Here is a 26,547-nt window from a genome sequence, read left to right as displayed (position 1 = left end):
TGTAAGAGGGAGACAATAATAGAATCTACTTTGTAGGATTATTATGAATATTAAATGAACTGCCATACGCAAAGTGTTTAGGACAGTGCCTGATACAAAATAAGTTCTGTATAAGTAGGTGAGGGAGTCCTTTTTATGCTAGTGTGCTGAGACAGACCTAAAGGATGACTCTGTTTAGGCTATAGTGGATGTAAAGACCACTAGTTTCTCAGCTCTGTGTGTTTGTTGCTGTTTAAAAAGCATGGAGGTACTTAAAGTTTTAAATAACCAACATTTTATTGATTTCAAAGTAACTGGTGGCCTACTGTCAGTCACTGGAGTCTGGCATGTGTTTGCACGCTTGTGTGTGTATGTGTGTGTGTGCACACGTGTGTGTGCATGAGTTGGGGGTAGGGTCTGAAATGTGGGCTCTGTCTGTATAAAGAAGCAGGATCTATCTGCATAAAAATCTATCTTTGTATCAAGAAGCAGAAAGGTGGGCTTTGCAATATTCTGCACATTCGAGAGATCCATTTTCCCATCTTACAGCTATTCTCTGACACCCAGGAAATCCCCTAGTGCAACACATTCTTCAGATGGCAATGCCAGCCTTGTCTACTCACCTTTTATTACCAGGGAGCTTCTGTTCCTCAGTGAATTTCCTTCCCATTCATTTTCAAATGACTTTTTTGGGCATTGTTGAATATGCACAAGATAGAGGCAGAGGTATGTGTGTGAACAGATTTGCATAAGTATAAATACAGGGTATAGACCCATATTTAAGTGATATGATGATAATATTGTGTTGCCATCTCAGTATGAAAGCTAATTAATTCAGCTATTGAGATGATAATGATTTCTTTCTCGGTTAATACCAGAGTTAAAAAAACCCTGCAGAATTGTCCTAGCCCCGTTCCTTTGACTCATCTTGGAATAAAGAGTTTTATTTCTGTTAACTATTGAGCTATCGGTATCTATGATAGTTTTATAGGGAATGTTCCATGGCAGGGGATGAAGATTAGTGGGAAAATTGGCTAGTAGGCTAACATGGTCATTGAGCTCAATGATTTGATATCAGGAAAAAAATTCCTTTTTGCCTATAGTCCCTTTAAAATGGATGCTTTGGTATTTGCACTCCTGGTATCAACAGTGATCTAAAACACAGTCTTTTATTACACTTCGTGTGGTTGGATTTGACATTTGGAAAAATGGTAAGAACTTTCCTACTATAAGTTATACCAGCTGACAAATTCTTTTTTAACCTTGCCAGCTCTAATTTTTCCTTCAGCCCCTGTTTTCATATTGAGTTAGATACCACGTTCTCAATGTCTCAGTTTCCTCTATCCTCTTCAAACCATCCTCGGTGTAGTTCAGGCATTGATCACTTCCACGCTGGTAAGAGCCTCCTGCCTCTAGTCTCCAGGTGCCATCTTTCTTCATCCTGCACCAAGGATTCTCCCCGGCGCCGGTTAGGTCATCCCCTCTCCAACCAAAACCTTAAATAGTTGGTACTTTCTACACAGCGAAGACCAGCTCCTTTGCTTGGTGTTCAGAGTATTTAACCATATGCTGTTCCATTCCATGCCCTTACCCATCTCCCGCTAATTCTCCCAACTCCACCCTCCCATCAGGATGGCTTATCCACCCTTCCTTGGGGTCTCCATAACTCCCTGCCTTTGATCATTTCCAGCATGTCTTTCCCATCCATATTTCAAAATTCTACTTATTCTCCAAAGCCCAGCTCAAATTCCACTTCCTTCATGAGTTCTTTCCTTATTCCTCCTATTCAGAATTAATTAAGGCATTCCCAGTCTACAGAATTCCTTTTCCTGAATATACTTGGCTTCTAGCTTCTGGGAAATCGTCATATTGTACCTACTTTACTAGAACAATTTTTTATGGCCTTCTGCTGGAAAAATTGTCATAACTAATGTGTCAATGCCCATGTCTGTGGTGGAATTGCTGCCCAACCTTAAATGTGGCACAACCTTCCCAAGGAAATAGTGTGACCCTGAATTGATCACTTTTTCATCTACATTCCAATAATTTATTACTTAATCAGCACACCTATCACTCTGTCTCATATTGTGCTGTGAATTTACTTCTTTGTCTTTCTGCTAAGTTAGGAGCTCTGAGGACGTGGAAATGTCTTATTCATCTGGGTGTCTCCCAGGTCAGAGAATGTAGCTTCCAGATAGTTGGTACTTAATATTAGGTTGTTCTATGCCCTTGTGACCCAAGGGAGGCAATCTTAGTATGGTGGTTAAGAATGTGGGCTTTGGTGCATGACTGCCTGGGTCTGAATTCTCCTAATCCATTCATTAACCATGGTTCTTAATCCCCTGCAGCCTTTTTTACTCATCTGAAATACAGAGATGTATGATATCATCTTTGTCATAAAATTGATATGAAGATTAAATAACTACATGCAAGTAAAGTAGTTAGAACAACAGCTAGTGAGTATTAATGAATGTTAGCTATTATTCCAACAGGCTGTTAAAATAGGAAGGATCTTGCTGTCTCAAGGTGTGAAGACACTATATGCTATGTTACAAAGTAAGCCCATCTTGTAGTGGGTAGTCAACAACTAGTTAAATATCTCAACTACTTCGAGGGCATGAAGTGGGCAGGAGTTGGAAGCAATAGAATAGTCCCCTAAAGATTTGGGGGCATGGGACTAGTGTGCTCTGAATCCCATATCCCCATTACAAAGGAGAGGATGTGGGGTGCAGCTATTTGCCCCTGGAGGCTAGCACTGGAAAATACATACTTTTGTGAGAATTAGGAAAAGTTATCCCCCTTCCTCAGGTATAATCTGTACACGAGGGAGGCCAGGCTGTCCCAGGCCCAGGGAAAGGGTCTTCAACAGGATCACCTGAGGAGATGACATGTATCTCCTACAGCCGACGGACATGGGAGACGCATCTGAGCTTCCCCTGAGAAGTTGAAAGGGCAAGCAGTAGGGTGGCTGATGGCTTATGGATAAAAGACAGAAAATTCTCTGTCCCCCAGAGTTTGTTGGACCAGAGAAAGCAGCCATCGGGTTATCTTAAGTCCATGCCAAGTGGGGTCACACAGAGGGACCTCAGAATAAAGAGGATGGAGGTGAAATGCCAAACTCCTAGGTGCAGAAAAAGGAGATACAAGCCATGAGCTAGAAAAGAGATGTATTTGCTCTGGTCAAGAAATTGCAGAGGAAAGTGTCCCAGTGATGGGAGCACTTTTCTAAATAACCCAACCCAAGGGAGAAAGAGTCAATTTCAGAAACTCTCTGGGTACAAGCCAGCTTCTAACAGCAGAGGCGAGTGAGCGCTTTCTTCTCACTTCCTTCCCTGTCTCCCATGACCCTCTCCTTATTCACCACTCCTCCTTCGCTCTGGAAGTGTCAGAAACGGTGGCTAACCCGGTGGAGGAAGGAGAAAGTAGGAGTGGAAAGTGGGGCAAGGAGAAGCAGAAAGGAAGCCAGCCCATCCCCATCCCAGCTCTAGGCAGCTTCACTGCAGCTAAACTCTGCCTTCTCAGGGGTGATGTTTGCTTTTAAATCAAGGGTGGCATTTTTAAAATTACTACACCAGGCTGGGCATATTAAGTACTGAATTGAAACCTTGAACGTGACCTTTCCTTGTCTGCCTGGTGAACAGCAAGACTAAGCTCAGTACTTATGTCTGAGTCTGACCTCTCGATCCAGATCCACCGTTCTCCCTGCCTGCTCTGCCACAGCCCAGCCCAGCAACACCTTGCTTGGCTGTTTGCACAGCTTTGCCCTCACCCAGCCTGCGAGTGCCAAGAGAACAGGGATGACTTACTCACCTTTGTGCCTCCAGGACCTGGAGCTCACTATAAGATAATTTTCTCTCAATAGAGATAAAATGAAAGTACCTATCTAAAAAAGCAAACTAAGATTTTTCCTAAGAGAGGCTGTAATTATTTTGAGAAATAAATTAAAACCAGCAGTCTTCTGGATGATGCAATGCCACACCTTTGTCCCCAGTATGTTTGAGGATTGCCTCTGGTCTCTCCAGGGCTTCATGAGAAAATGCTCTGGCATCACTCAGTCACCATGTGTTTTTCTGAGTGGAACTTATCAGGAGTCTTTTCTCTCCTTTCTGTGTTTCTTCCATAGGTTTCTTCAGGAGAAGCATTACCAAAAATGCTGTGTACAAGTGTAAAAATGGGGGCAACTGTGTGATGGACATGTACATGCGAAGAAAGTGCCAAGAGTGTCGACTAAGAAAATGCAAAGAGATGGGAATGTTGGCTGAATGTATGTATACAGGTATTCACATCAAGCAATTAAATTCCATTAAAAATCCCTTAAGGAGGCAGATGTCAGGTAACTCATATGCTTAGAATGGTACTTCACGTATTAAAGAAGGGATGATTTTACTAAGCCATCTCAATTCTTGAAAAGAGTAATGAACCACTGAAATGATTCAAACTGCCAGCTAAAGAGCATTTTATTTACTTGAAAGAAATGGCTATGTTTTGTTACTCATTGTTGCAATGAATTATACCTGGAGTGAAGTGGCATTAACCTGCAGTTAAAATAACATGTTTTAATAAACCACAAAGAGTGACAACAGCCAAAAAGTTCACTCCGAATTTGACTCAATCTTTCCTATGTGTTCACTTAACATAAGAATTCACCATTGTGAGAAAAATTAAGAATGTTTCATAAGGTATAATTGCCTTTGAATTGTTGGAAGAGAGTTTTAAACCAAGTCATTTTAGTAAGAACCCTTCATCTCTTAACGCAGCTTTGAACCAATTTGTATAGGTTTACACAGGAAATTAACTACTCTGAGTTTTAATATAATTTGGACCTTTGATCTGATAAAGAGACACTGTATTAACTGCTGGCTTTGTGAGGAACCATAATCTTCATCAAAATCTGAAATGCATGTTAGTATATAACATATTAATTTTTCAGTCTGCAAATCCTACGGACCGCTCAGATTCTGAGATATATCCTGTTCCTTCTCAAAACACAAAAAGACAAACAAATGTCACCAAGGGGATGATAACATTCAGAGAAGGAATGCCACCTGAAATAAAAAGCCTTTGGAAGGTGACTCTAGTTCTATTGTTCCCAAACTGTACTGGCAACTGGGATGGACCCAGAAAAATAACGTGTGTAGGAGGGGGAAAAAAATAGGTCTGTGTAAATAATCCAGCTCTGGGTGGATGAAAGTTTTATTGTGGCTGATCACTATCTCCTCTTAGCATATATGAAACAAGAGACAGCAATAGGGGCTGCTGCTGGAATCTAATCTTGCAATGGAAACACTTTGATCCTGGGTGGCTCATATTGCTCATCACTTAGAAATGAACTTGTTCCAAAGGAAGCCCAGAAGACATTTTTCATGACTTCACCTGTAATATTATTTATGAATGCAAGCTAGTCTGGTAACAGATGCAGAGCTTTTATGTGGTCCTGTAAAATAAATTCCCTGGACAAGGAATTCCTGGAAGTTAGTTTCATTAACATTAAGAATATAAGGCAGTTAAATGAGCATATGCAAGACTGTTCTGTATTATTTTTAATAGCTCTGTTCAAGTATAAATTATGATGATTTTGTATAATTGTTCAGGAGAACATTTCATAGTTCCCTTGAGTCATTTTCATCTTTAACTATGTTCTTAATAATTTATACAGCTTTGAAAATGAACAGAATTTTAAAAATTTCCCTAAAAGATGTTGACATTTGTTTTACTCAACACATGTTTACTTATGCATTGAATGTGGGATTGAATGTACCTCGTATGACACAGTTATGTAAACATGGATGAGAAAAAGTATTAACACTATGTTTTGAAACATTAGCTTTCGAGGTCCCCTAGACCAGGAATAGGGAAAATGTTATTCACCTTTTTGTAGACCAGATACCTTGCATTTACACAATGCTTTGGACTTACAAATTTTTCATATAAAGCTCTTTTTACAAATGACCTGAATATATTTAATCTACACAAAACTCTGTGAGGTAGACATTATTCCCATTTTACAAATGAAGAAGCTGAGACTCACAGAGGATAAGTTTCTTGTTCAAGGCCAAGTTCTAAAACTTCACAAAGGCTTGAATGAGTTCTGCACCAAATTGCATAGGAGATCCTCTGAGCCAGCTATGAATCTGCTGCCTCATGACCCACCCATCCCACAGGCCTTCCTGTGGTTAGTGAAGTCTCTATATATTTATTTTTTCAGGCTTATTAACTGAAATTCAATGTAAATCTAAACGACTGAGAAAAAACGTGAAGCAGCATGCGGAGCAGACCATGAATGAGGACAGCGAAGGACGTGACTTGCGTCAAGTGACCTCGACAACCAAGTGTGGCAGGGTAATAACACGCAATAGTGCCTGCTAACACCAGCAGCTGCTGGGCTGCTCGGCGTGTAGTGACCTGGCTGGGAGGCCTAAAAATTACAGCCATGCTGTAAGCTGAGTTGCATTTAACTGTGCTTAAGTCGGTTTCTTCTTTTCTTTTTGATCAAGAGAATATTACATGCTTTGATGTAAAAACTGAAATAATAGAATGTAAAGTAAAAAAAGTGAAGGATGTCTGTCTCCCTGGCTTCATTTTACTCCTACTACTGAGAGGTTGCCAGTAGAAATGGTTCTGTGCATCAGATGGATTTTTCAAATTGAGTGTTGGTGACCATTTTTTCCCTGACTCTGGGAAGAGAAGCTTGAACTGGGAAAGATGTAACTTCAACAGAGGCTTGTGGATGAGTCCTTGAGAAGGTGGATGCACTTCTGTGGACCAATAGAGAAAAGCCCCGTCCACTAAGGTCACAAATTACCCAAGAAATCCTTTGAGCAACTTGAGACAAAATAGAGGGCAAACATCTTGGATGATGAGCTAAATGCATTGTGATAATGCCCAGAGCATTTGGAGGAATTTTAATCTGCCATTAGCTGAAAAACCAGTAATCCATGATTGTTCAAGACACACCCTTCTCAATATTTATTATGCTGCTGACAAGGAAAACTTCATCCACATTTAGTTATTCAAATATATTATTTTGCATTCATTTCACGAAAAAAAATGTATAAAAGTGTTCTTTTGCCATAGTGTGTCATCAATAACACTTCGGTATAAGAGAGCAAAGAGTTGACACAATTAATAACACTCTCCACAAGATGCCAGTAAGAGGGAAAGAGATGTTTGGGGTCCAAAATATCCAAACTGATGACTTTCTTTCTCAGGCGTCAGCAAACTCTTTTCCATGAACGGCCAGATATTTTAGGCTTTGGCCGCATGGTCTCTATGATAACTACTCAACTTTGCCATTTTAGTGCAGAAGGAGCCTAGATAATACATAAACATATGAGTGTGGTTGTGTCCCAGTAGATTTGCAAAGCCAGGTAGGTTTGGTCCATGAGCCAGTTTATCAGCTTGCTGATGTGAGTAGCCTTGCACAGATTCTTTATTTTATATGCTGGAAATTTTTCCTTAGTTATGACTAAACCTTGAAGTTTTATTGAACTTCTCTATCAATGGGCTTGATAGGCTTCATATCCAGACTGAAATTTATTCTAAATAAATACATGAAAAGGACTATTTTGTTATCCCTATTTTACAGATAGGAAAATGAGCAACTTCGGACAAATTAAGTGAAATGTGATACAGCTTGCCTGGAGAAAGTGATTGCACAATATATCAGAGTGCATAGTTCCTGTTACACTGAGGGATTTTTTCAACAATTTCTGGTAGTAGTTTACTCTAGATGAATGCATATAGGAAAAATGCCTTGTAACCACCCTCCCCGACACCTTTTATTTTTTTGCCAGTGTAGGAGAAAACTGAACTCACCCCAGATCAACAGAATCTTCTACATTATATTATGGATTCATATAGCAGACAGAGGATGCCTCAGGAAATAACAAATAAAATTGTACGTACAATATCTGAAAATACATGGGTTCAAAGTGAATATCTTCTGGAGCTTTTACTAGCTTGGAGGTGGAGTTTCTATATGAATATGTTACTTTGAAATGATCACAGTTGAGAATTTAAGTTATACATTTAAACTTTTAGCAGCATTAAACAATTAAAGAATAAGAAGTCTCATATCTATCTTGGTAATAATAAATTGCTTTCCACAGAGCTGAAAAATATAAGCTGTATCTTAAATCATACTATCTAAATATGACCCTTTAGTCAAATGATTTTATATTGACTTATACTTTTATGTGCTTATTAATCATTTGCTTTTTTTCTTAAAATTCAGTTAAAAGAAGAATTCAATGCAGAAGAAAATTTTCTCATTTTAACAGAAATGGCTACCAGTCATGTACAGATTCTTGTAGAATTCACAAAAAAGCTTCCAGGTATTTTTACATGTAGTTCCTTTTCTGCGATACTGTGCAATATTCTTGTGACATTGAGAGAGGCAGTTATATTCATTCTAAGACGGAAATCATCTTCCATCTGAGTTAGATTAATGTGTCTAACCATTATAGATATGAAATGTTAGAACCAGATAGAATATTTTAAAATAATTTGTAATTCTTCCAAATTGATAGATTAAGAAATTAAGACTTTGCAAAGTTGTCATTCTTCCATTCATTTAATTAGTAAGTATTTGTTGATACCTACTCTATACCAAGTACATAGATATTACCTTGAAGGACAGTGATTAAAGACTACAGTAATACACACACACACACACACACACACACACACACAAAGTGCTGTTTGAAAAGAGAGGAAGTGGTTGCTACTTATATCTGAGAAAGATAGGCTTCAGAGAGAATCACATTTGAATTGGGTCTAAAAGGAAAAAGAATTTTCTAGGTGGTGTGGAAGAAAAGGGGCATTTCAGGTTGAGAGATCTCTTGTGAAAATGCAGTGAGGCAGGAACAAGAATAGGTTTATTAGAGATGGGAGAGAAGATTCAGTGTGGCTGTAGCATACTATGGTGGGCTTGTTGGTTAGACCTAAGGTAAGTTGGTACCAGACTGATAAGGGCCTAACGAAGGAATGTAATCCTGTACCCTGGATGGTACAGAATTTTTGGTGGCTTTGTTTTGTTTTGTTTTCTTTTAGAGGTAAAGTGATGAAATTTATGCTATAGGGCTATGTCTTTGTCAGGTGTGTATAGGTGGATTTGAACGGGGAGGGACTGGAGGCAGGGAGGGATGGATGGTTTGCTACAGCACCAGTCAAGTCAGAGGACTTGAAATAAAGCAGTAGCAGTGGGAGAAGGAAGAGGAAACAAAATAAAGAGAGATTAAAAAATTGATAGGGCTTGATGAAAAATTGTATCTGTGGAATGAGAGAGAGGGACTTATCCATAGTCATTTGGATGGTGCCAGTACAGAAAATAGAATGCAAGATTCTTCTCTCTCAGCCCCCCAATTCTTTGACCACATTACCAGTGCTATCTAGCCAATAGGTTTAAATTGCTTCAGTGTTTTGAAAATATATTAGTACATTAGAAGTCCATGTTCTAGAAGAGTATAACTCCCTTGAATAGCAATATAGCATGATAATATTAAAATACAGAAGGTAACTTCTGATGTAGGATTTAATTAGGTTGCTTTCTTTTGCCAGAATTATGCTATTATTTTATTAAAGTGTCATGAGTAGACATAAGCCTACATAAAACTCATAAAATATGGGGAGAAAGTTCCTGCTATCACTGAAACATTAATATTCTCTCATTTCTTTATTAACAATGAAAGAGGAACCTAATTTGTTATATGCTAATTAAGCTGAAGGCAATCTTGATCAAAACCAAGACTACACAAAAGTGAAAATGTGGGAGGAGGAATTGGGAAAGGGAGAAATATGATGTTTTTGGTTGTTCATGGGGAAAGATTTTTTTCAGTTCAAGTGGTCAGTTGGTCTTGAACCATAAAATAATTGAAGACAAAAAAAAATCTTACTTATAGAAGGAAGCTTATCTGAAAGCAACAGCAATTATTTTACACGTCTTCATCCCAGTGCCTAGAGTAGTTCCTGAGTGAGGGGAAAAAATACGAATGTGTGTTTAATGAGTAAAGCAGGTGGGAAAACTTAACAAATACACAAGGAAATAAAAAGCAAAAACCCTTGAGAAAGAAAATAGTTTAACAGTAATTATATAAACAATTATATAAACAGCTCGTTAAAGACCGATCTGAGCCGTTCCAGTCTGCTCTTCTTTCAGGATAACCTGTGCCAGGCACTGTCCACGGTCCTGGAGACCCAGCAGGCTACGACCCTCAAAGAAGCTCACAGATTTTCTAAGATAGTGATTCTTAAACCTTTGCATTACTCTCTTCTCTAGACTCTTACTGCTATTTAATACTTTTCTAAGTACCTTTTAGACCCTGATAACATCGGTTTATTTTTATATATGCTGTGTGTGTGTGTGTATATATATATACATGTGATCTTGTGTTTACTCACTTATTCAATTATCCCACAAGTAATTCTTGGATATCAATTATGTGTCAGATACTAGGGATACAAGAAAGTGAACAAAACAGGTATTGACCCAAGAAGTTTATACTCTATTAGAGATGTCAGACAGTTAGCAAATATGCAAATAAATTCATTATGACACATAATGTAAATTCTGTGGATAAAAATAAAGCAGGTAGGTCATAGTAAGTGCTGGGGGAATATCCATTTTAGTAGAGCCACCCTGAAACAAAGATTTACATACAGTGAGGAACTGAAGCATGGGGGTAGCTGGGGAAGCACATTCACCCCTGAGGCAAAAGTAGGCTTGTATGTTCATAGCAGGGCCAGGGGTCAGTGTGGCTGGAGCACAATGAGTAAGAGGAAGGAAGACAAAGGAGCAGTGTCAGAGAGACTGCTGGGAACGAGGGCATAAAAGCCTGGCTAAGGACTTTGTATGTGTCAGGCAGTGTTATAGTCCTTCAGGTTGCCAATTCCTTCGCACATTTCTCTGACTTTCCCCACTCTGCATGGTACAATACTGAGCTCAAGGCAGATAGCTCAATATGATGTTGATTGCTTTTGGGGGGAAATGCCACCCATTCTCCAGATTGGTGAAAGATTCATGAGTCAGCCAAATATTCCCTTAAATGCATAGATCCATGTAAAGACTTTTCTGGCTTGTGGATGCTTCTGTTCTGCAGTTGATCCTATGGTACCAGATGTAACTAAAATAATGGTTCAGAAAGAATCTACTTGCCTCTAATTTCTGAGGGTTGCTTTTTCTGAATCAGCCTGCTCTGCTATAATGTATATTTTTGGTGTGGATTTGCATCTTCTTTTGCCCAATCTGTTCAACAAATCCTACTCAGTGAAGATGAGAGTCAGTTTATATTTGGGAGAGAACAATACGTGCTTATTAAAACAATTGCAAAATCAGTTTATGGAAATGTTTGGTTATGATGGTGATGATGAAATGCTACACAGTATTCACAACTCCTTGATAATGTGACTATCATCTTCATCCAGGATTTCAGACTTTGGACCACGAAGATCAGATTGCTTTGCTGAAAGGGTCTGCAGTTGAAGCTATGTTCCTCCGTTCAGCTGAGATCTTCAATAAGAAACTTCCAGCTGGACATGCTGATCTATTGGAAGAAAGAATTCGGAAGAGTGGTAAGTGATTTGGTTAATGGTAAAAAGAGTTTGTTCCTGCAGGTAAGAATTTCTACACCCCATGAAGGTAGGCTTTTTGTCTATCTTATACAAAGTTGTATGTACATTATGACTAGCATGGAGAAAGCTCTTAAAAGATAAGTTAAATAGATGAAATTTTTTAGAGGTTGGTTCAAAGATTCTTGTTGTATTAGCAAAATACCAAAAATGCTATTTTTCCTGCACTAAGATGAAGGGCAAAAAACTTTTTAAAAGATTGGAAAATTAGGATGACAAAAAAAATAGATTATAATCTGCGAAAGAGCTGGATTATCAGTCAGAAAAAGATACATTTATTCAAAACTCTCAAGTATGAATGACTATGTATCAAACTATTATCCATCTCTGTTCAAAGCAAAATAAGAAGAAATAATAGTAACATTTATATATCATTTACTAGGTTTCTGACAGTGTTCTAAATACTTTACATATATTATCAAATCCTTGCAAAAATCCTATTTTCAATCATAATTATTATTATTAAAAATAATCCTAGTTATTAAAACTTTATAGACAAGGAAACTGAGACAGAGAGTTGTTAAATAACTTTCCCAGAGACAGACAGGAAGTCCGACTTCAGAAGTTATGTGTCTTAACCATTATGCTACATTGACTCTTAAGAGACAAAATGAAATAATAGCATGAGTAACTGAGTTTAAATTATTGTGGAGGAATACTGTGCCAGAGAGGGTCAAGAGACATCAGAATGAATTACCAGGAATGTGTGCAATTTATTTCAGGAGATCCTTAAAATAGGAAGATTTATTTTTCTGAGATATCTTGTATATGGGATGGGAGGGGAGGGCTGAGATGAAATGACTCCTTAAGATCTTTTCTTCCTAAAGTATTATCATTCTTTGACTGAAACAAGTTTAAATACTTATAAAATCAGTATTTTAGACTACAGATTGGAAGGGAAGTTTTCAGGAAGTTCTGCATCTGTAATATAACTAACATTATTGAAAAATTAAAAATTATTTTTTAAAAGCAGCCTTCTAATAGTCATTGTGTTTCCTCTTCTTAGTTAAAAACTGCATATGTGCTTAGCATCATTTGTAGATTTAAAGAATAAATATTTTTAAAAGATGCATTATTTTTATATATCCATTGGTTTGTTAGGGTAACAAATATTTAGGGTCAGGGTACTACCGTGGTAGCAAAGAGAGGTGTCACGCATGTCCCTTCCCTTAGGAAGCTTACAGTCCAGAGGGAAGAGATGAAAAGTACATAGATAGTTACAATAAAATGTATGAAAGAAGAACCAAGAGAGAGATGACTTCCCATCAGGAGAACTCTAGAAAGATTTCATTGGCAAGCTGGGCCTTGAATGATATTTGATGTGGATATCTAAGGTGGAGGTGCAAGAGAGAAAGAACAGCAGGAACAAGGGATTGAGGCAAGATTACTCAGGTTATGCCCACAAAGAAGGGTGAATAATTGAGTTTGATCAGACTGAGGCTTATATTAAAGGGCAATAAGAATTTTACAAAGTCAGAATCAAATGTTGAGGGACTTGAATGCTGGGCTAAAGATTTTATTCTTTGTTTCCTCTGATGAGGCATTGAAATTTTTTGAGCAGGAAGGGGAAAACATCAAAATTATGTGTTACAATTCTTCCAGTAATTTTAGGATAAACCAGTATGGGATACACCTGTTTGGAAGCAAGAGGTTTCAAGGATGTGCTGCTGGGAGAAATGGAGAGAAGGGATAGGGATCTGAGAAATATATTGTTTCAGTGTTCCACCTTTTGAAAGACAGTATGTTATCAAGAAATATGGATTCTGGTACTGGATGGATTTTATTATACCTCTTTTGGGTCTTAATGTATACTGCATGAGTGTTCAGGGGGCTGGAGGTGGGAGAACCATCCAGTTCTACAAATCTTACTGCTTTTCTTCTCTGAACTAATCAATGTGTCTAATTGGTAGACTAGCCAGTCACTTGGCCAGCTACTTAAGTATCCTGATTTTGTGTCTGTTAGGGGTAAGGAGGAAGGCGGTAAGAACACTTAACATAAGATCTTCCCTCTTAGCAAAATTTTAAGTGTATGATACAGTATTGTTGACTGTAGGTACAATGTTGTACAGCAGACCTCTAGAACTCATTCATCTTGTTTAACTGAACTTTATGGCCATTGATGAGGAGGGAGAAATGAGGAGTTACAAATCAACAGACACTATATAGGAGATCTTTCTATTGAACAAATATGCACTGAATAAGCTTGCCTTGTGTCAGACACTGTATAGTAATTAAGGATAGGGAGATGAGAATATTTGGTCTTTGTCCTCTAGGAACTCACAGATTAGTGGGGAAGGTATACAAGTGAATGATTCCAAACCTATGTGCCGTTTAATAGGGACTATCAGGAATGTCTATGCAAAATGAAACTGAAGCATAAAGACGTGCCTGCCTTCCTGTGTGAGTCTAGTTGGTGAGTCAGAAAAAGCTCATAAAGATGACAAGTGAACAATGGTGGATAATTAGGAAATTGTCAAGCAACAGAAGTCTGAGAAAGGCATTCCAGGAGATATAGCTATTATAATACCATAATATAGAAACTGCAAGTGCAAAGATGTGAAGAAATGAGAGAGCATTCATGTATAGGACTCACAAACACCTTGATATTGCTGGAAAATAATATTTACAAAGCTGAAAATGTAGTAAGTGCTAGGTCATTAAGGACATTGAATGCCACAAAAGTAGTTTAATTTGGTTCTTATGTAAGTCTTAATGAGGAGTCTTTGTAATATTCTGAGCAGATGTGGCATGTCCATACCAGTACTCTAGAAAGATCTTTCCTGTAGTAATATGAAGAAGGTTTGGAAGGATTGAGACAAGAAACAGGTTTCTATAAAGAGACCAATTCGAAAACTAGGTGAGAAATGGTGAGGGTCCTGCAGGTTAAAAATGTGTAATAAAAACAGAAAAAACTTGCTTGACAACGTAATCTTCAGAACTTGTGATTCTGCAAGTTTCAGAAAAGTTCAAGAACGAAGTTTTCCAGAATATGATCTGTATTAATAAATATGCATATCTCTAGTTCATATTAAGATATTTGATATTTTACCCAAACATCAACCATATATTGTGACAATAAAAACCATCCAAACTCACATGCTGCTTCATATTTTATCTATAATAATGCTTCCACTTATGAATATTTATGAATTTGCTTCTCCCAGTGGATTTTCAAAACATTGCCTGTTCCATACACAAAAAGCTGAGCTTGCAAGATGACCTTTCAGAATAACTTTTTATTCTTATGCAAATAGAATACATTCTTATTATCTATTGTACATTTAATTCCAGAGAAACGTAATGTCTCAAAGTTACCCTTTTTATGCCTACAGAAGCCTTTGAAGAATATGTGAAATTTCTTGTTCTTCAAATTTACACTTCTGCTTGCTATGATTACATCCCAATTACATATACAAAGATACTGTCTCCTGAGATACATTTACTTAATTATGGTAACATTGTTTATTTATGCAAGTTATAGCTTCAGAATGTATATCTGACATAATCTGTGGTTGTTTCTATATAATTCTAATGCATCAGTTTTTAAATTCCTAACATAATATTGTGCAAAGTAGTTTTTAAGCTGGAACTTTTATTAAAAATAGCAATAATCATGATGGACAGTGACTGTAATGGGGTATGTGGTGGGGACTTGATAATGGGGGGAATCTAGTAACGACAGTGTTGCTCATGTAATTGTATATTAATGATACCAAAAGAGAAAAAAAAGAAATAAAGGGCTTTCTCCAAAAAAATTTAAAAAATTAGCAGTTATCATATGATACTATAACATATGACAGGACTTAAATAGGCTTGCTAACACTGAATGAATTTATATTTTAACATTAAGGAAATTAGCAATACCTTCTCACAGACCAAAGCAACTTGTTCTGTTAATTTCAAACATAAATAACTTCTGAAATTTATAATATTTTTGGCTTTCTTGATCCCTATAACAGACATAATGAAATAATCAATTCATAAGTATTTATCAAGATAACATTATATCTTGTAATTTTGCAATGGTTTGCTTTTATTCACATTAGTTTGTTAGTATTCTCAGTGGTCCCTAAAGGTGGGTGCTACCCTTTTATTTTATAGATGTGGATGTGGGCTTAAGGAAGGTAAATAACCTGCCCAAGGTCACATGCCAGGAGATGAAGGCAGATGTTCTAATTCAAAGCCCAGCATTCTTTCTATGTGTTAAAAACTGTTTTTCTCCAAGGTCTAATATTTGCCCTACTATCAGCTGGTAGGGAATATAAAGACCCAGTAAGACATGGCTTGCATCCTTTGGTTGAGAGAGAAAGTATAAACAGAGCTAGCAATCTGAAACTGCTTTTAAGTAAATGATAAAATGAAAAGAAACAAGAAGTTCAGAGAAACGAGTGATTCCTTTTAGGCTGTAGCTACTGATGGTAGATAGTAAAGTACACTGTGTGTAGTGAACTATGCTTATTTTTCTGCCCTTTAAATATATATGACTTCACTGCTTTGGCCTTGGCTACAAATGAAAATAGTTATAAGAACTGAATTTTCTAAAGAAGTAGACCTAAGTGGGTGATCAGTTCAAATACTGTCTTTGAAAGAAAGGTTAGAAATGCAAAGAAACAAATGACAGAATATTTATAAGAAAGGTAAATACTTTAAAGTTTACAATTCTAAACACCTCTCATTTTGCTTTTCCTGGTAGCCACATAATTTTTGCATAGGCATATTTGGGGCTGAAGTTGTAGGAAGAAAAATTTTTCAAAATAATAGAAAATACTTAAGTAATATGAGAGCCATTATTCCCATCAGCCTGCAGCTGGATTCCCAAGCCTTTTATACTTCTTTGGTTCTGGACATTATGTAATTATTTATGTATCTGTCTCTTCCATTCATCTGTTAACTGCTAGAGGATTATTCCCAGCACTGTCACAGTCCCTGGCACAGACTTGATATACAAAAATTGATGAATTTTGTTGAGATGAATCTGGAACTTGACCATCTGAACCCCAGCAACTCCTAAACACTAGTGAAATTTAATTCGGCCAGTTAACTTTTAACCGCTAGGACTAATGGGACGTATTTTACTTACTAAATATTTTATATTGAAAGTAATTATTTTTTCAATTGCTCATTTGATGCCAACAGTGTGGCACACATGACTCACTAAGTAGAACTGAGCAGTTTAAATAGAGGTCAGGATCCAATCTTTTAGCATGAGAATATTTCCATTGTTGTAATGGTTTCCCTTGCTCCCAACACATTTTACAACTAGGTCACCTTCATCAGAAGGAACTAGCAAGACATAATATTGCCTAATTTAACAAACATTTATTAATCTCCTACCATGTGTCCAGCAGGATGCTAGCTGCTAAGGATACCCAAACAATTAAGAATCATCTATGGAGCATCCTTTAATGGTCAGGCAGCATGCCAGGCACTGGGAAAACAGCGCTGGTTCCTGCTCTTATAAACTTTATATATTTCACACTCAAATGGGAAGGAGAGATATGAATTGTGATAGGTGCAAAAGAACTGAACCTAGAGAAGGGAGTGACTAATTCCACTTCACTGTGACAGAGGAAGTTCCACAGAGACAGCAAAATTGGAACTTGGCCTTGAAACATGGGAGGTGTGTCCTAGCCCCCAACGAACCTGCCTAATATTTCAGGCAAAACACACTACCTTTTCCACACACCACATAAAAACCAAGGATGTTCTTGGCTGTTCGTAACAGAGAATCCAACTCAACATGGCCTAAAAAGTAAAGAAACATATTAGCTCAAATAAGAAACCTGCAGAAAGGGTGATAGCAGATTGCTTACTGCAGGGGCTCAAGAACCCATGAGAAACACAGGGCTTTTTCGTCTTTCTGCTCTGCTGTCTTTGGTATATCGGCTTTACCCTCCAGCTGCTTCTCCTCCCGGCCACAGCAGTTCCAGGCATCCCATCCAGGTGGAACAATGGCCAAAGGAAAAAGAAACAGCAGCTTCCCCAGCACGGAAGCCTTTCTCAGAAGCCCTGCAGTCGACTCCCCTTCTTCTCATTGGCCAGGCTTGTACCACTGCCCCCGACTACGCCAACCTCTGCAAAGGGAAATGGGACCAGCAGTGGCTGGCTTCAGCTTCAATCTGCTTCTGCCATAGTGCATGGCCAGGGCAGGGATGGGGGAGAGAGGTATGTTGTGTCCATGATGACCTGAATCAACTTCAGGAACCAACATTTGTAGTCATTAGTTCTTAGGGAAACTATAGGACAGAGAAAGCTTAGTTTGAAAGGAAAGCAGAAGGCAGATAGAGCCTTATTTGCCATGTGTCAGGGATATACCTTAACTTCTGTGCTATGGGATGATGTCCTTGCTAGAAAAATGTCAAATTACATGGTTTTGAGAAACAGCATCATTTTTAATAAGAATCTCAGTCTATTTTGAGCATGTCAATGATAATAAATCACATTGAGGTATTTCAGTTACCAGGAAATGTGTCTCGTGTAAGATATACACTTGTGTATAATACACATAAACACATACACATGCACCTTTGCTTTACTTTTGTTTCCAATTAAAAGTAGGTAGTTATTTAGGAAATAAGAAACATTTGCAGTTAAAATAAAACAGCATAGTGTTAATTCTATCAAATGGTTTTTCTCTCAAAGAATACTTCTTATTGAAAAATTAATTTATCAATCAGAGACCTCTTTTTTTTTAAGGGAAAACAAATTAAATGGAGGAGCAGAAACATAGAAGAGTTTTTTACAACTATGAACCTTTCAACCACAGTCGTTGTTGTTAAGTTAGAAAATAGCCCCATCTTGTGACCAAAAATCAGCTAATTGGGCAGACAAGCAAAAATGAAGCAAACCTCAGCAACTCTCCAGAAAGAAGCAGGAAAACAGGAAAAGACTGCCCCTAAAGGATGGTGCTATTGTTAGACATTTCTTAGGTTAGAACTTGCTGGTTCATAATAAACACTTACCGGCAAGCCCCCCCTTTGTTTATGCTAGCATGGTTAATTCTGATCGACTCCAATTCCAAAAGCAGATTTTTATTTGATCTGTTCTGTAGGTAAAAAAGCTTATTTTGAAAAACTCTTCTACTATTTGCTTTCTACATTTTCTCTGTATTCACAACATGCACAAAATGCACAATCATAATAAACATTATTATCTAAGTTTTCCCAAAGGGTATTAGCTATAATAAGGTAGCTAATGGAGGTAACATCTTTGGAAGGTGAATGAGGATTTAGAAAGACAAGTAAAATAGGAAATTAGGGGGTCAAAGGTGATTTCTAAGAATTAAGTATTTTAAAATCACCTATCTGTACTATTATCCCCTAATCTTTATATGCTATTTAAAATAATGGTACAGTCCTGAGTTATTATTTTAGGTAACCACAACTGATGGCTATAGTCCCTAAATACTGAAAAGAGCCTGAACACTGCTATTTTTTGAAGGTGAAAAAGAACAACCTTATTAAGAAAATATAGATCTTAGTTTAGTTTTAATACCTGAAAAAATACTGAGGCAAAGCAGTGATAAGCCGATTTGTATTCATCATTAGGAAACTGCAGAATGTAAAAACAAAACCAAACCAAAAACGTAGCTTTGTAAACACAAAAGTACATGAGATTAATCTAAGATTAAAGTGAACCGAGATTAAAATGAACTAATGTGATTGGTCCAATCCTTCTGAATAACAATATGCTTATTATAATGATTATTTGCTTTAACATTTATTGAGAGTTTGTTATGAGATAGGCATTATGCTAAGCACTCTACACACATTATTTCATATAATACTATTGTTACAGTTCATATTTCACAGAAGAGGAAACTGAGGCTTAAAGAGTTTAAGTAATGTGCCCAAGATTAAGTCATAGATCAGATTTCCAACTCAGGGCCGTCTCACTACCTCTTCCCCAGTCCACCTGCTGGAAGCCGGGACAGGTATTCCCAGGCTCACATACTCCAGCTCCCTGCATTTTACGTTGCATCCAGTTTGGTGATGAGTCCTCAGTTCCATCTGTAAGAGCTCGAGAGAGGACAGTCTTCCACGTGATGTAATCCCCAAGCTGCTTAACAAAGACACTGCTGTTAAATGAGCCTGCTGGGGTTGATGGGAGAATCAAAAGTCAAAGGAAAGAAATGGTATTTTTTGACTAAAGAGAGAAAGGCCAAGAATTCAGCTTGAGAAGATTCTTTAGATCATTCTAGGGATTTTGGCCTTCTGATTCTATGAAGGGTAATATTAGGTGATAATTGTACTCATTAGCATCTGGAATCTAATCATGTTCTGGGTTGGCTTGGCCAAAGCTCTCTGGCTCAAGGTCTGATTTGGGACCGAGCAGTCTGTTCCAGTGTGGACCAGTTCTGGGAAACTCATCCTCATCTTAGTGTCATCCATAAGTCACATCACAGTGTTGTATTTATTTCCCTGTCTCCACAAATGCCCCAAGTTTTTCTGGAGTAGAACCATGCATGGAACAGTCTTCAAACTAGTATTTGTTAAATGAATGGAGGAAGTGACCCAAAGGAGCCTTAAATTATCAAGAGGAACAAGCCAGATAAAGGAGAAGGAAGATATTCCAAGTAGAGAGAACAATATTTATGAAAACCAGACAATGTGAATTGTTTAAGAAATGCCAAGGGCCGAACATGGCTGGAGTAAAGGCTGTGTGATAACAGAGAGGCCATGCAGCTAAGAGCCAAGACTCTGGGCCTGGTAGCTTGGGTTTGAATCCTGGTTCTACGTCTCACCAGTGTCTTTGAGCAAGTTACATAACCTCTCTGTACTTACTTCATGGGGTGTTAGAAAAATTAAATGAGTTATAGTATAAGAAGTGTTTGGAACACTGCCTAATACTCCTAGTAAGGAGTACTCAGGAAATTTGAACTCCTATTTTTATTACCATGTGGGTGAGTAGTGGCTGGTGGCATAAGCAGGTGGGTCTTGGAGTTTCCTACATAAAAAGGAAGAACATTTACTCAAAAGCCACAGAGTTTTTGAAGATTTATAAGAAGTGGGGAGACAGGGTGGGATTTAAATTCTAGAAAGGTGACTCTGGGCTGGATCGATGGGGACCAAACTGAAGACAGGAAGACCAGTGAAGAGATAGTTGAGGTAATCCAGATGAAAAGAAATAAGGACTTTAATTTAATTCCAGGTGTAGCAGAGAGGAAAGGGAGCACCAAGGGAGAGGGAGCAGGTTGAATGACAGAACTTGGTACCTGACTGACTTAGAGAGGGGGTCAAGTCTCAGCTGTCAGGCATGGGCTGTGGGGTGGGTGAGGTGAGGATATCTAACATATGAGAATAATGTGGGAATGAGAATGCCAGGAAAGGGTGGATTTGAAGGGAGATGGGGAGTTTAGTTCTGTACATGTTGTTTTTGATTTTGGACATGGTGAGTTTTAAGAGAACAGCCAATTAGCAATGCCTAATAGGCAATGGATAAATAGGTTTGGCCCTTCAAAAAGAGATCAGAACTCTGATTAAAAACCCTAACTGAGGGATTAAGTGAAACTGTTTATATTTCTGGACTTAAGAACAGTAATTTTTTTGGTTGGTTGTTTAAGCTGTTATCTATGCCTTGATTATAAATAATAGTAAAAAGATTAACCAAATCCCATCTAGAAAATGGTGACGTTGGGAGATTATTCTGACAATTCAAGAACATTATCATTTATTGTCAGACAGTAGTATCTGAAACAAAGGCACTGCTGAGATCAAAGACATAAAATCATTAATTAGGTTATACTTTTAGGATTTTGTTACCTGACCTTTGCAATGTCCTGCCTTTGGCTGGGACATATGGGACATATAATGAGTTACTCATTATTTGAATGTGTGCATATGGGTATAAATATTAACACATATGTGTATATATAATGTATTTGTAGTTTTATACTTTCAGTCATTCAAAAATGTTACTATGCCTCTGCAATTTTTCAACTTTGCTCCCCATAGGTATCTCTGATGAGTATATAACACCCATGTTCAGTTTTTATAAAAGTGTTGCAGAATTGAAAATGACTCAAGAAGAATATGCTCTGCTTACAGCAATTGTTATCCTTTCTCCAGGTAATTTCAATGTTACATTTTTATTTTTATGCCATTTTTCCATTTTTTATCCCCCAGTATAATAGTGATAATGGTTATTAAAGATCAGGAAAACACAGACCCATAAAGGAAAAGTAAAATAACCTATAATCCCACCACTCATAATTGAACCACTATTAACATTTCAGTGTTCTTCATAGCCCTTTTTCTAAATATTCTCATCCATTCAATAATTGCATTTTGACCATCTAGTATACACTATACATGGCTCTAGATATTGGGAATATAACAGTAAAGAAGCAGGCTGGATACAGCTACATGGAATATAGATTCTAGTAGTGTGAGAGAGAGAATAACTGAAGAAACAAAAATAATTTTCAGGAGATGGTAATCATATGAAAAATATAAAGATGAGGATATAAGGATAGAAAGTGGCAGTAGAATATTAGTAAAATTAGTGGTCAAGGAAGGCTTGAGAAGCCTTTTTCTAGGGGGTTGAAATTTGAGCAGGGAACTAAATGAAATTACATATGTTTTGACCTAATAGAAAACATGATGTCTTTTTTTTCTCTTAAGTTTACTTTTCTCATGTCATTTTATCAAACTTTTATATTGATAAAAGCTTGTTGTAATGGGTGCACCATATTCCATTGTACTGATGTCAAATCATACACTCAGTTGTTACCATGTTTGGATATTCAGGTTGTTTCCAGTTTATTTTGTTGTTTTAAACAATGTTGAAATGAATACCTCTGTACATAAAATTTGTTTATATTTTTGGATTACTTTATTTGGGAGTAACTGATGCCACTTCATGATTTGTAAAGCATAATTACAATGTTAGCCTTAAACATGTATTTCCATACATGCTGTGGAACAAGCCAGTTGTTACTTTGTTTTACCATAAAAATTATAATAAAAGAAAGAAATTTTGGCAGTATATATTAAAGTTACACAAGTATATCCCCTATGACCCAGCAATTCTGCTCCTTTGAAAATACCCACCATAAACAATGCTTATGTCCACTGTGTGAGTTACCTTGGTGGGTCCTGATTGCAAAGAAGTTAGGGAGATCTTGTTGGGAGGAGCAGTGAATATTCTATACCCTGATCTAGTTGTGATTATATGAGTATATATATGCATGTGTGTATAAAAATTCTTCAAGTCAAACACTTAATTTGTACATTTTATGTGTATGATGTTTATAAGTTGTACTTCACAATAGTTAACATTGCTGTAATTATGCCAAATGAATACTTCTCCATTTTTGTGACATTTTATTTTAAATTTCAACACAGACAGACAATACATAAAGGACAGAGAGGCAGTAGAGAAGCTTCAGGAACCCCTGCTTGACGTGCTACAAAAGTTGTGCAAGATTCATCAGCCTGAAAATCCTCAACATTTTGCCTGTCTCCTGGGTCGTCTGACTGAGCTGCGGACGTTCAATCATCACCATGCTGAGATGCTGATGTCATGGAGAGTGAATGACCACAAATTCACCCCACTGCTCTGTGAAATCTGGGACGTGCAGTGATGGGCATTACAGTGGCGGGGTCTGGCTCTTGCTTTGCCTCATAATATAAATCAGAGGTAGAGCTTTCCTTTATTTCATTTGTACCTGGTTTCAGCTAAGAATTTTAACGAATATTTATGTAGTAATTATATAACTTCCACAACTGTAAATAGAGGCCTAGATAGGATTACTTTCTCTGCATTCTCTACACTGTATTTTACAAGGCTTCAGGGAATCTCTTCTTCTAATTGGCGTGCCCTGTTTGCCGACTTAAATTGGTCACTTCAATTCTATCTGCTGAAATAAGGAAAAATCTCATTTTGTTCTTCATCTCACCTTATTGCATACATATTATTAAAGAGTTGAGTTCAATTTTGGCAATAAACTGCACTTAACGGCACCAGGCTTTTCTTTGGGAACAAAATTTGAAAAATATGTACTCATTTGTTTAAATGATGAATAGCATCCTATTTGTCAGGGGGTAGGGGTGGTGGGTTGTGTAATTTACAAAAAGAAAAATTCTCACAACATAAATGGTGCTTTGCTCATTTGTGGAAAAGCCCTGGTGAATATGCATTCGTTTGTAATAGCCCTCTGATCATTTTTTTACTTTGCTTTTTGAAGTTCGAAGAGAATAGCACACAGAAAAGTTAATGATCCTCACACAGAGTATTCCTTCAAGCAATCCCTTTCCATAGGCAGTATTTACATATCCGAGTATATCGATAACTCCAGTGATGGAACTTCCCTTTTCTCTCTTAAAAGGGCTCACTCTTGGCTTCAGTGCATATAATTATTTTTTGTTTTGTTTTGCTTTTGGAAAACACTCCTACAGCTGGGTGCACAGCTGTTGTATACCTCCCCCAAAGCAGGAATTAGTTCATTTCCTTCCTTCATTATTTTACTGTTGCATTCTTCTCCCCACTACCCTTTGGTGAATACAATAAAATAACTTCTCTAAGCAATGGGCTTATATCTCCCTTTCTCCTCAAGTCAGCCAAAATGGAGCTTGCTTAGCAAGCAAAGCATTTTTTGTATTAAAATACTAAGGCAACCCTGAAGTCCTAAAAATAGAAAGTGGGAAAGGGAGTGAGTTGGGCTAGCATCAGTTAGATTCCATTTCCTGTAAAAAAAAACAAAAAGAAAAAAACAAAAAGACTTGATTCTTTTGCTAAACTCCATGAGGGATACAAAGATGATCAAAACAGGGTACCTGCCTGAAGTGGGGGAGGCATATAAAGAAGTGATGAGGAAAGTTCTATGGGCTTGCTTGGGAAAGCCTCATGGAGGAGGTGGCATTTCTCCAGGGCTTAGATGGATAGTCAGGACTTGCAGAGGTCAGGATAGAGGGAAGGGGATTCAAACGGAAGGGGTGGCAGGAGCAAAAGGGAGGAGGTGGGGGATTGTGCAGTATTAAAAGACCACATGTAATCTGGGGAAGAGAGGACACACAATCCTTTTCTAAGCCTAAGTTTCACTGTTGTATAATGAAGACATCAGCATCTACCATCTAAGGGCATTTAACTGATGAAGAGTAGGTGGGAAGTTGCAGACCCACCAAGTAAGGACATTATAGACAGACAAGTAAATTTCTAAATTCCTGAAGGAGTAGTTCGAGTTTGGGGAACTGAGGGTGGTTTGGTGTCCCCAGGTCACAAGGCATCTGTGGGGAATGTGGTAGGAAATGAGTTGGAACTGATGGGGCACTGTAGACAGAGCTGAGTAAGTCCAGCAGGTCTGGATTTATTCAAGTGGTTAAGACCTTGTAATATCAAACAATAAGGCTTCTCATGTGGAAACCCAATTATAATACAATAAGAAATATGTGTTTGGTTTTTGTTTCCAGTTCCCTACACAAAGTGTCTAAAGCCCTTGGAATTTTGTGAGTGATGGAGTGATGGGAGCATCTTTCATTATTATAACAAACCCCTTTCAGCCATACCTGAGTTTATACTAAAAGGTGATTCTTGATGGGTCCCTAGATAGTCAGGGTGTGAGATGGTTGCCAAAGGAACCATGTGATTAAGGATTGGAACTTTCAGCTCCATCCGCAGACGTCTAGGGAGAGGAGAGGATCTGGGGATTGAGGTCAATCACCAATGGCCATTGATTCAATCAATCATGACCATGCAATGGAACTTCTGTAAGAACTCCTAAAAGACAGGTTTGGAGAGCTTCATGGGTTGGTGAACAAACACATAGAGATGCTGGAAAGTGGTGTGTGGGAGAGAGCATGTAAATTGCATGCCCTCCTATCCCCACCTCCAACCCCATGCTTTACCCTATGCCTCTTCCATTTGGCTCTTCCTGAGTTGTATACTTTATAATAAACCAATAATAGTAACTAAATTGGTTTCCTGAGTTCTGTGAGCCACACTAGCAAATTATTGAACCTGTGGAGGGATCATCTGAAAAGATCTTATTTCCAAATAAGGTCACATTCTGAATTCCACGTGGAAATGAATTTTTGGGGGGTGGAACACTACACTGATGTAACATTTTCATATTAATCACAACTGTTGTTATAAAATTTTAAATCAATGAGTTACTTATATACATAAGATTCATGGAAATTGTTAACATACCTTTAAGATAGAGCTTAGTAATGTTTTTAATGTGGTTGACTTTCAACAGATTATCTGCTGAATGAGTTTAATTGTTAATGAAATCAAGATTTCTGTTGTCCAAACTTCATCCAGTACTTCACACAAGGCAAAATCCATAGACAAACACTCAATAATATCAAATCATTAAAAACAACAGCAGCAGTAACCACAAAATGCAGAAAACAACTATAAAAAAACAATGAAAAGCAAAAAAATCCTTCAACAACTATGCTGCACTTTAAGCAATAGAGCATTATTGCAAGGCTCTGAAGAAGCCACATCGTATTTCATTATCCAAGGGGTACAAGAATTTGAGAGACTTTTTTGTACTCTGTAGAGGTGTTTGATTAATCAGTTGAATGATTATTCCTAACACAGTAACTTTACATTTTAGATTCCTCCAAAGTGGGACACATCTTCACATCTGGGAAAGTCAGAACTAACAGACTGTCATCTGATAGAGGCAAACTGGCCGAGGCTCTGCATGTTATAACCACGCCAATTTCAAGTAAAGCAAGAACCTCTGAAACATGGCTATTAACCTAACCACCAATTAGAAAATCTACACTTGAGAGTAGATTACTCAATTACTAATGCAGTGCTAAAATCAAGATAGGTAAGGTGCTCAGTGTACTTAGGAAGTGGGGAACTAACTATGAATTAAAGTCAAAGTGAGGCTGAGAAAGCAACAAGGAGAATGTTTAAATTTTTTATACAGAAGGGAAAACAACAAGAATCAAACAACTCAAAAGGGAACTGCTCACCTAATCCACA

The 26,547-nt window shown here is 37.5% G+C and overlaps 1 protein-coding gene across 5 annotated transcripts in view; it reads left to right on the top strand.

Annotated features, from left to right (window-relative positions):
• Positions 1-23,567, top strand: part of NR1H4 (nuclear receptor subfamily 1 group H member 4) — a 65,738-nt gene extending 42,171 nt beyond the window's left edge. For 3 of the 5 annotated variants that reach the window (XM_036891380.2, XM_036891378.2, XM_057486478.1), the window contains 7 exons: positions 4,103-4,255; positions 6,185-6,318; positions 7,778-7,876; positions 8,213-8,312; positions 11,401-11,547; positions 21,558-21,671; positions 22,950-23,567. In XM_036891380.2, coding sequence (XP_036747275.1) covers positions 4,103-4,255; positions 6,185-6,318; positions 7,778-7,876; positions 8,213-8,312; positions 11,401-11,547; positions 21,558-21,671; positions 22,950-23,188 — 986 coding nt within the window. In that variant the 3' untranslated portion in view covers positions 23,189-23,567. The remainder of the gene's footprint in view (positions 1-4,102; positions 4,256-6,184; positions 6,319-7,777; positions 7,877-8,212; positions 8,313-11,400; positions 11,548-21,557; positions 21,672-22,949) is intronic. The other 2 variants (XM_036891381.2, XM_036891379.2) reach the window with 1 other exon arrangement.
• The last annotated feature ends 2,980 nt before the right edge of the window (positions 23,568-26,547 follow it).

This window comes from Manis pentadactyla, chromosome 10, assembly GCF_030020395.1.
Source record: "Manis pentadactyla isolate mManPen7 chromosome 10, mManPen7.hap1, whole genome shotgun sequence".
Classification (NCBI taxonomy): Eukaryota; Metazoa; Chordata; class Mammalia; order Pholidota; family Manidae; genus Manis; species Manis pentadactyla.
The sequence above is the reverse complement of the archived record's forward strand: the minus strand, read 5'-3'. Positions and strand labels throughout refer to the sequence as shown.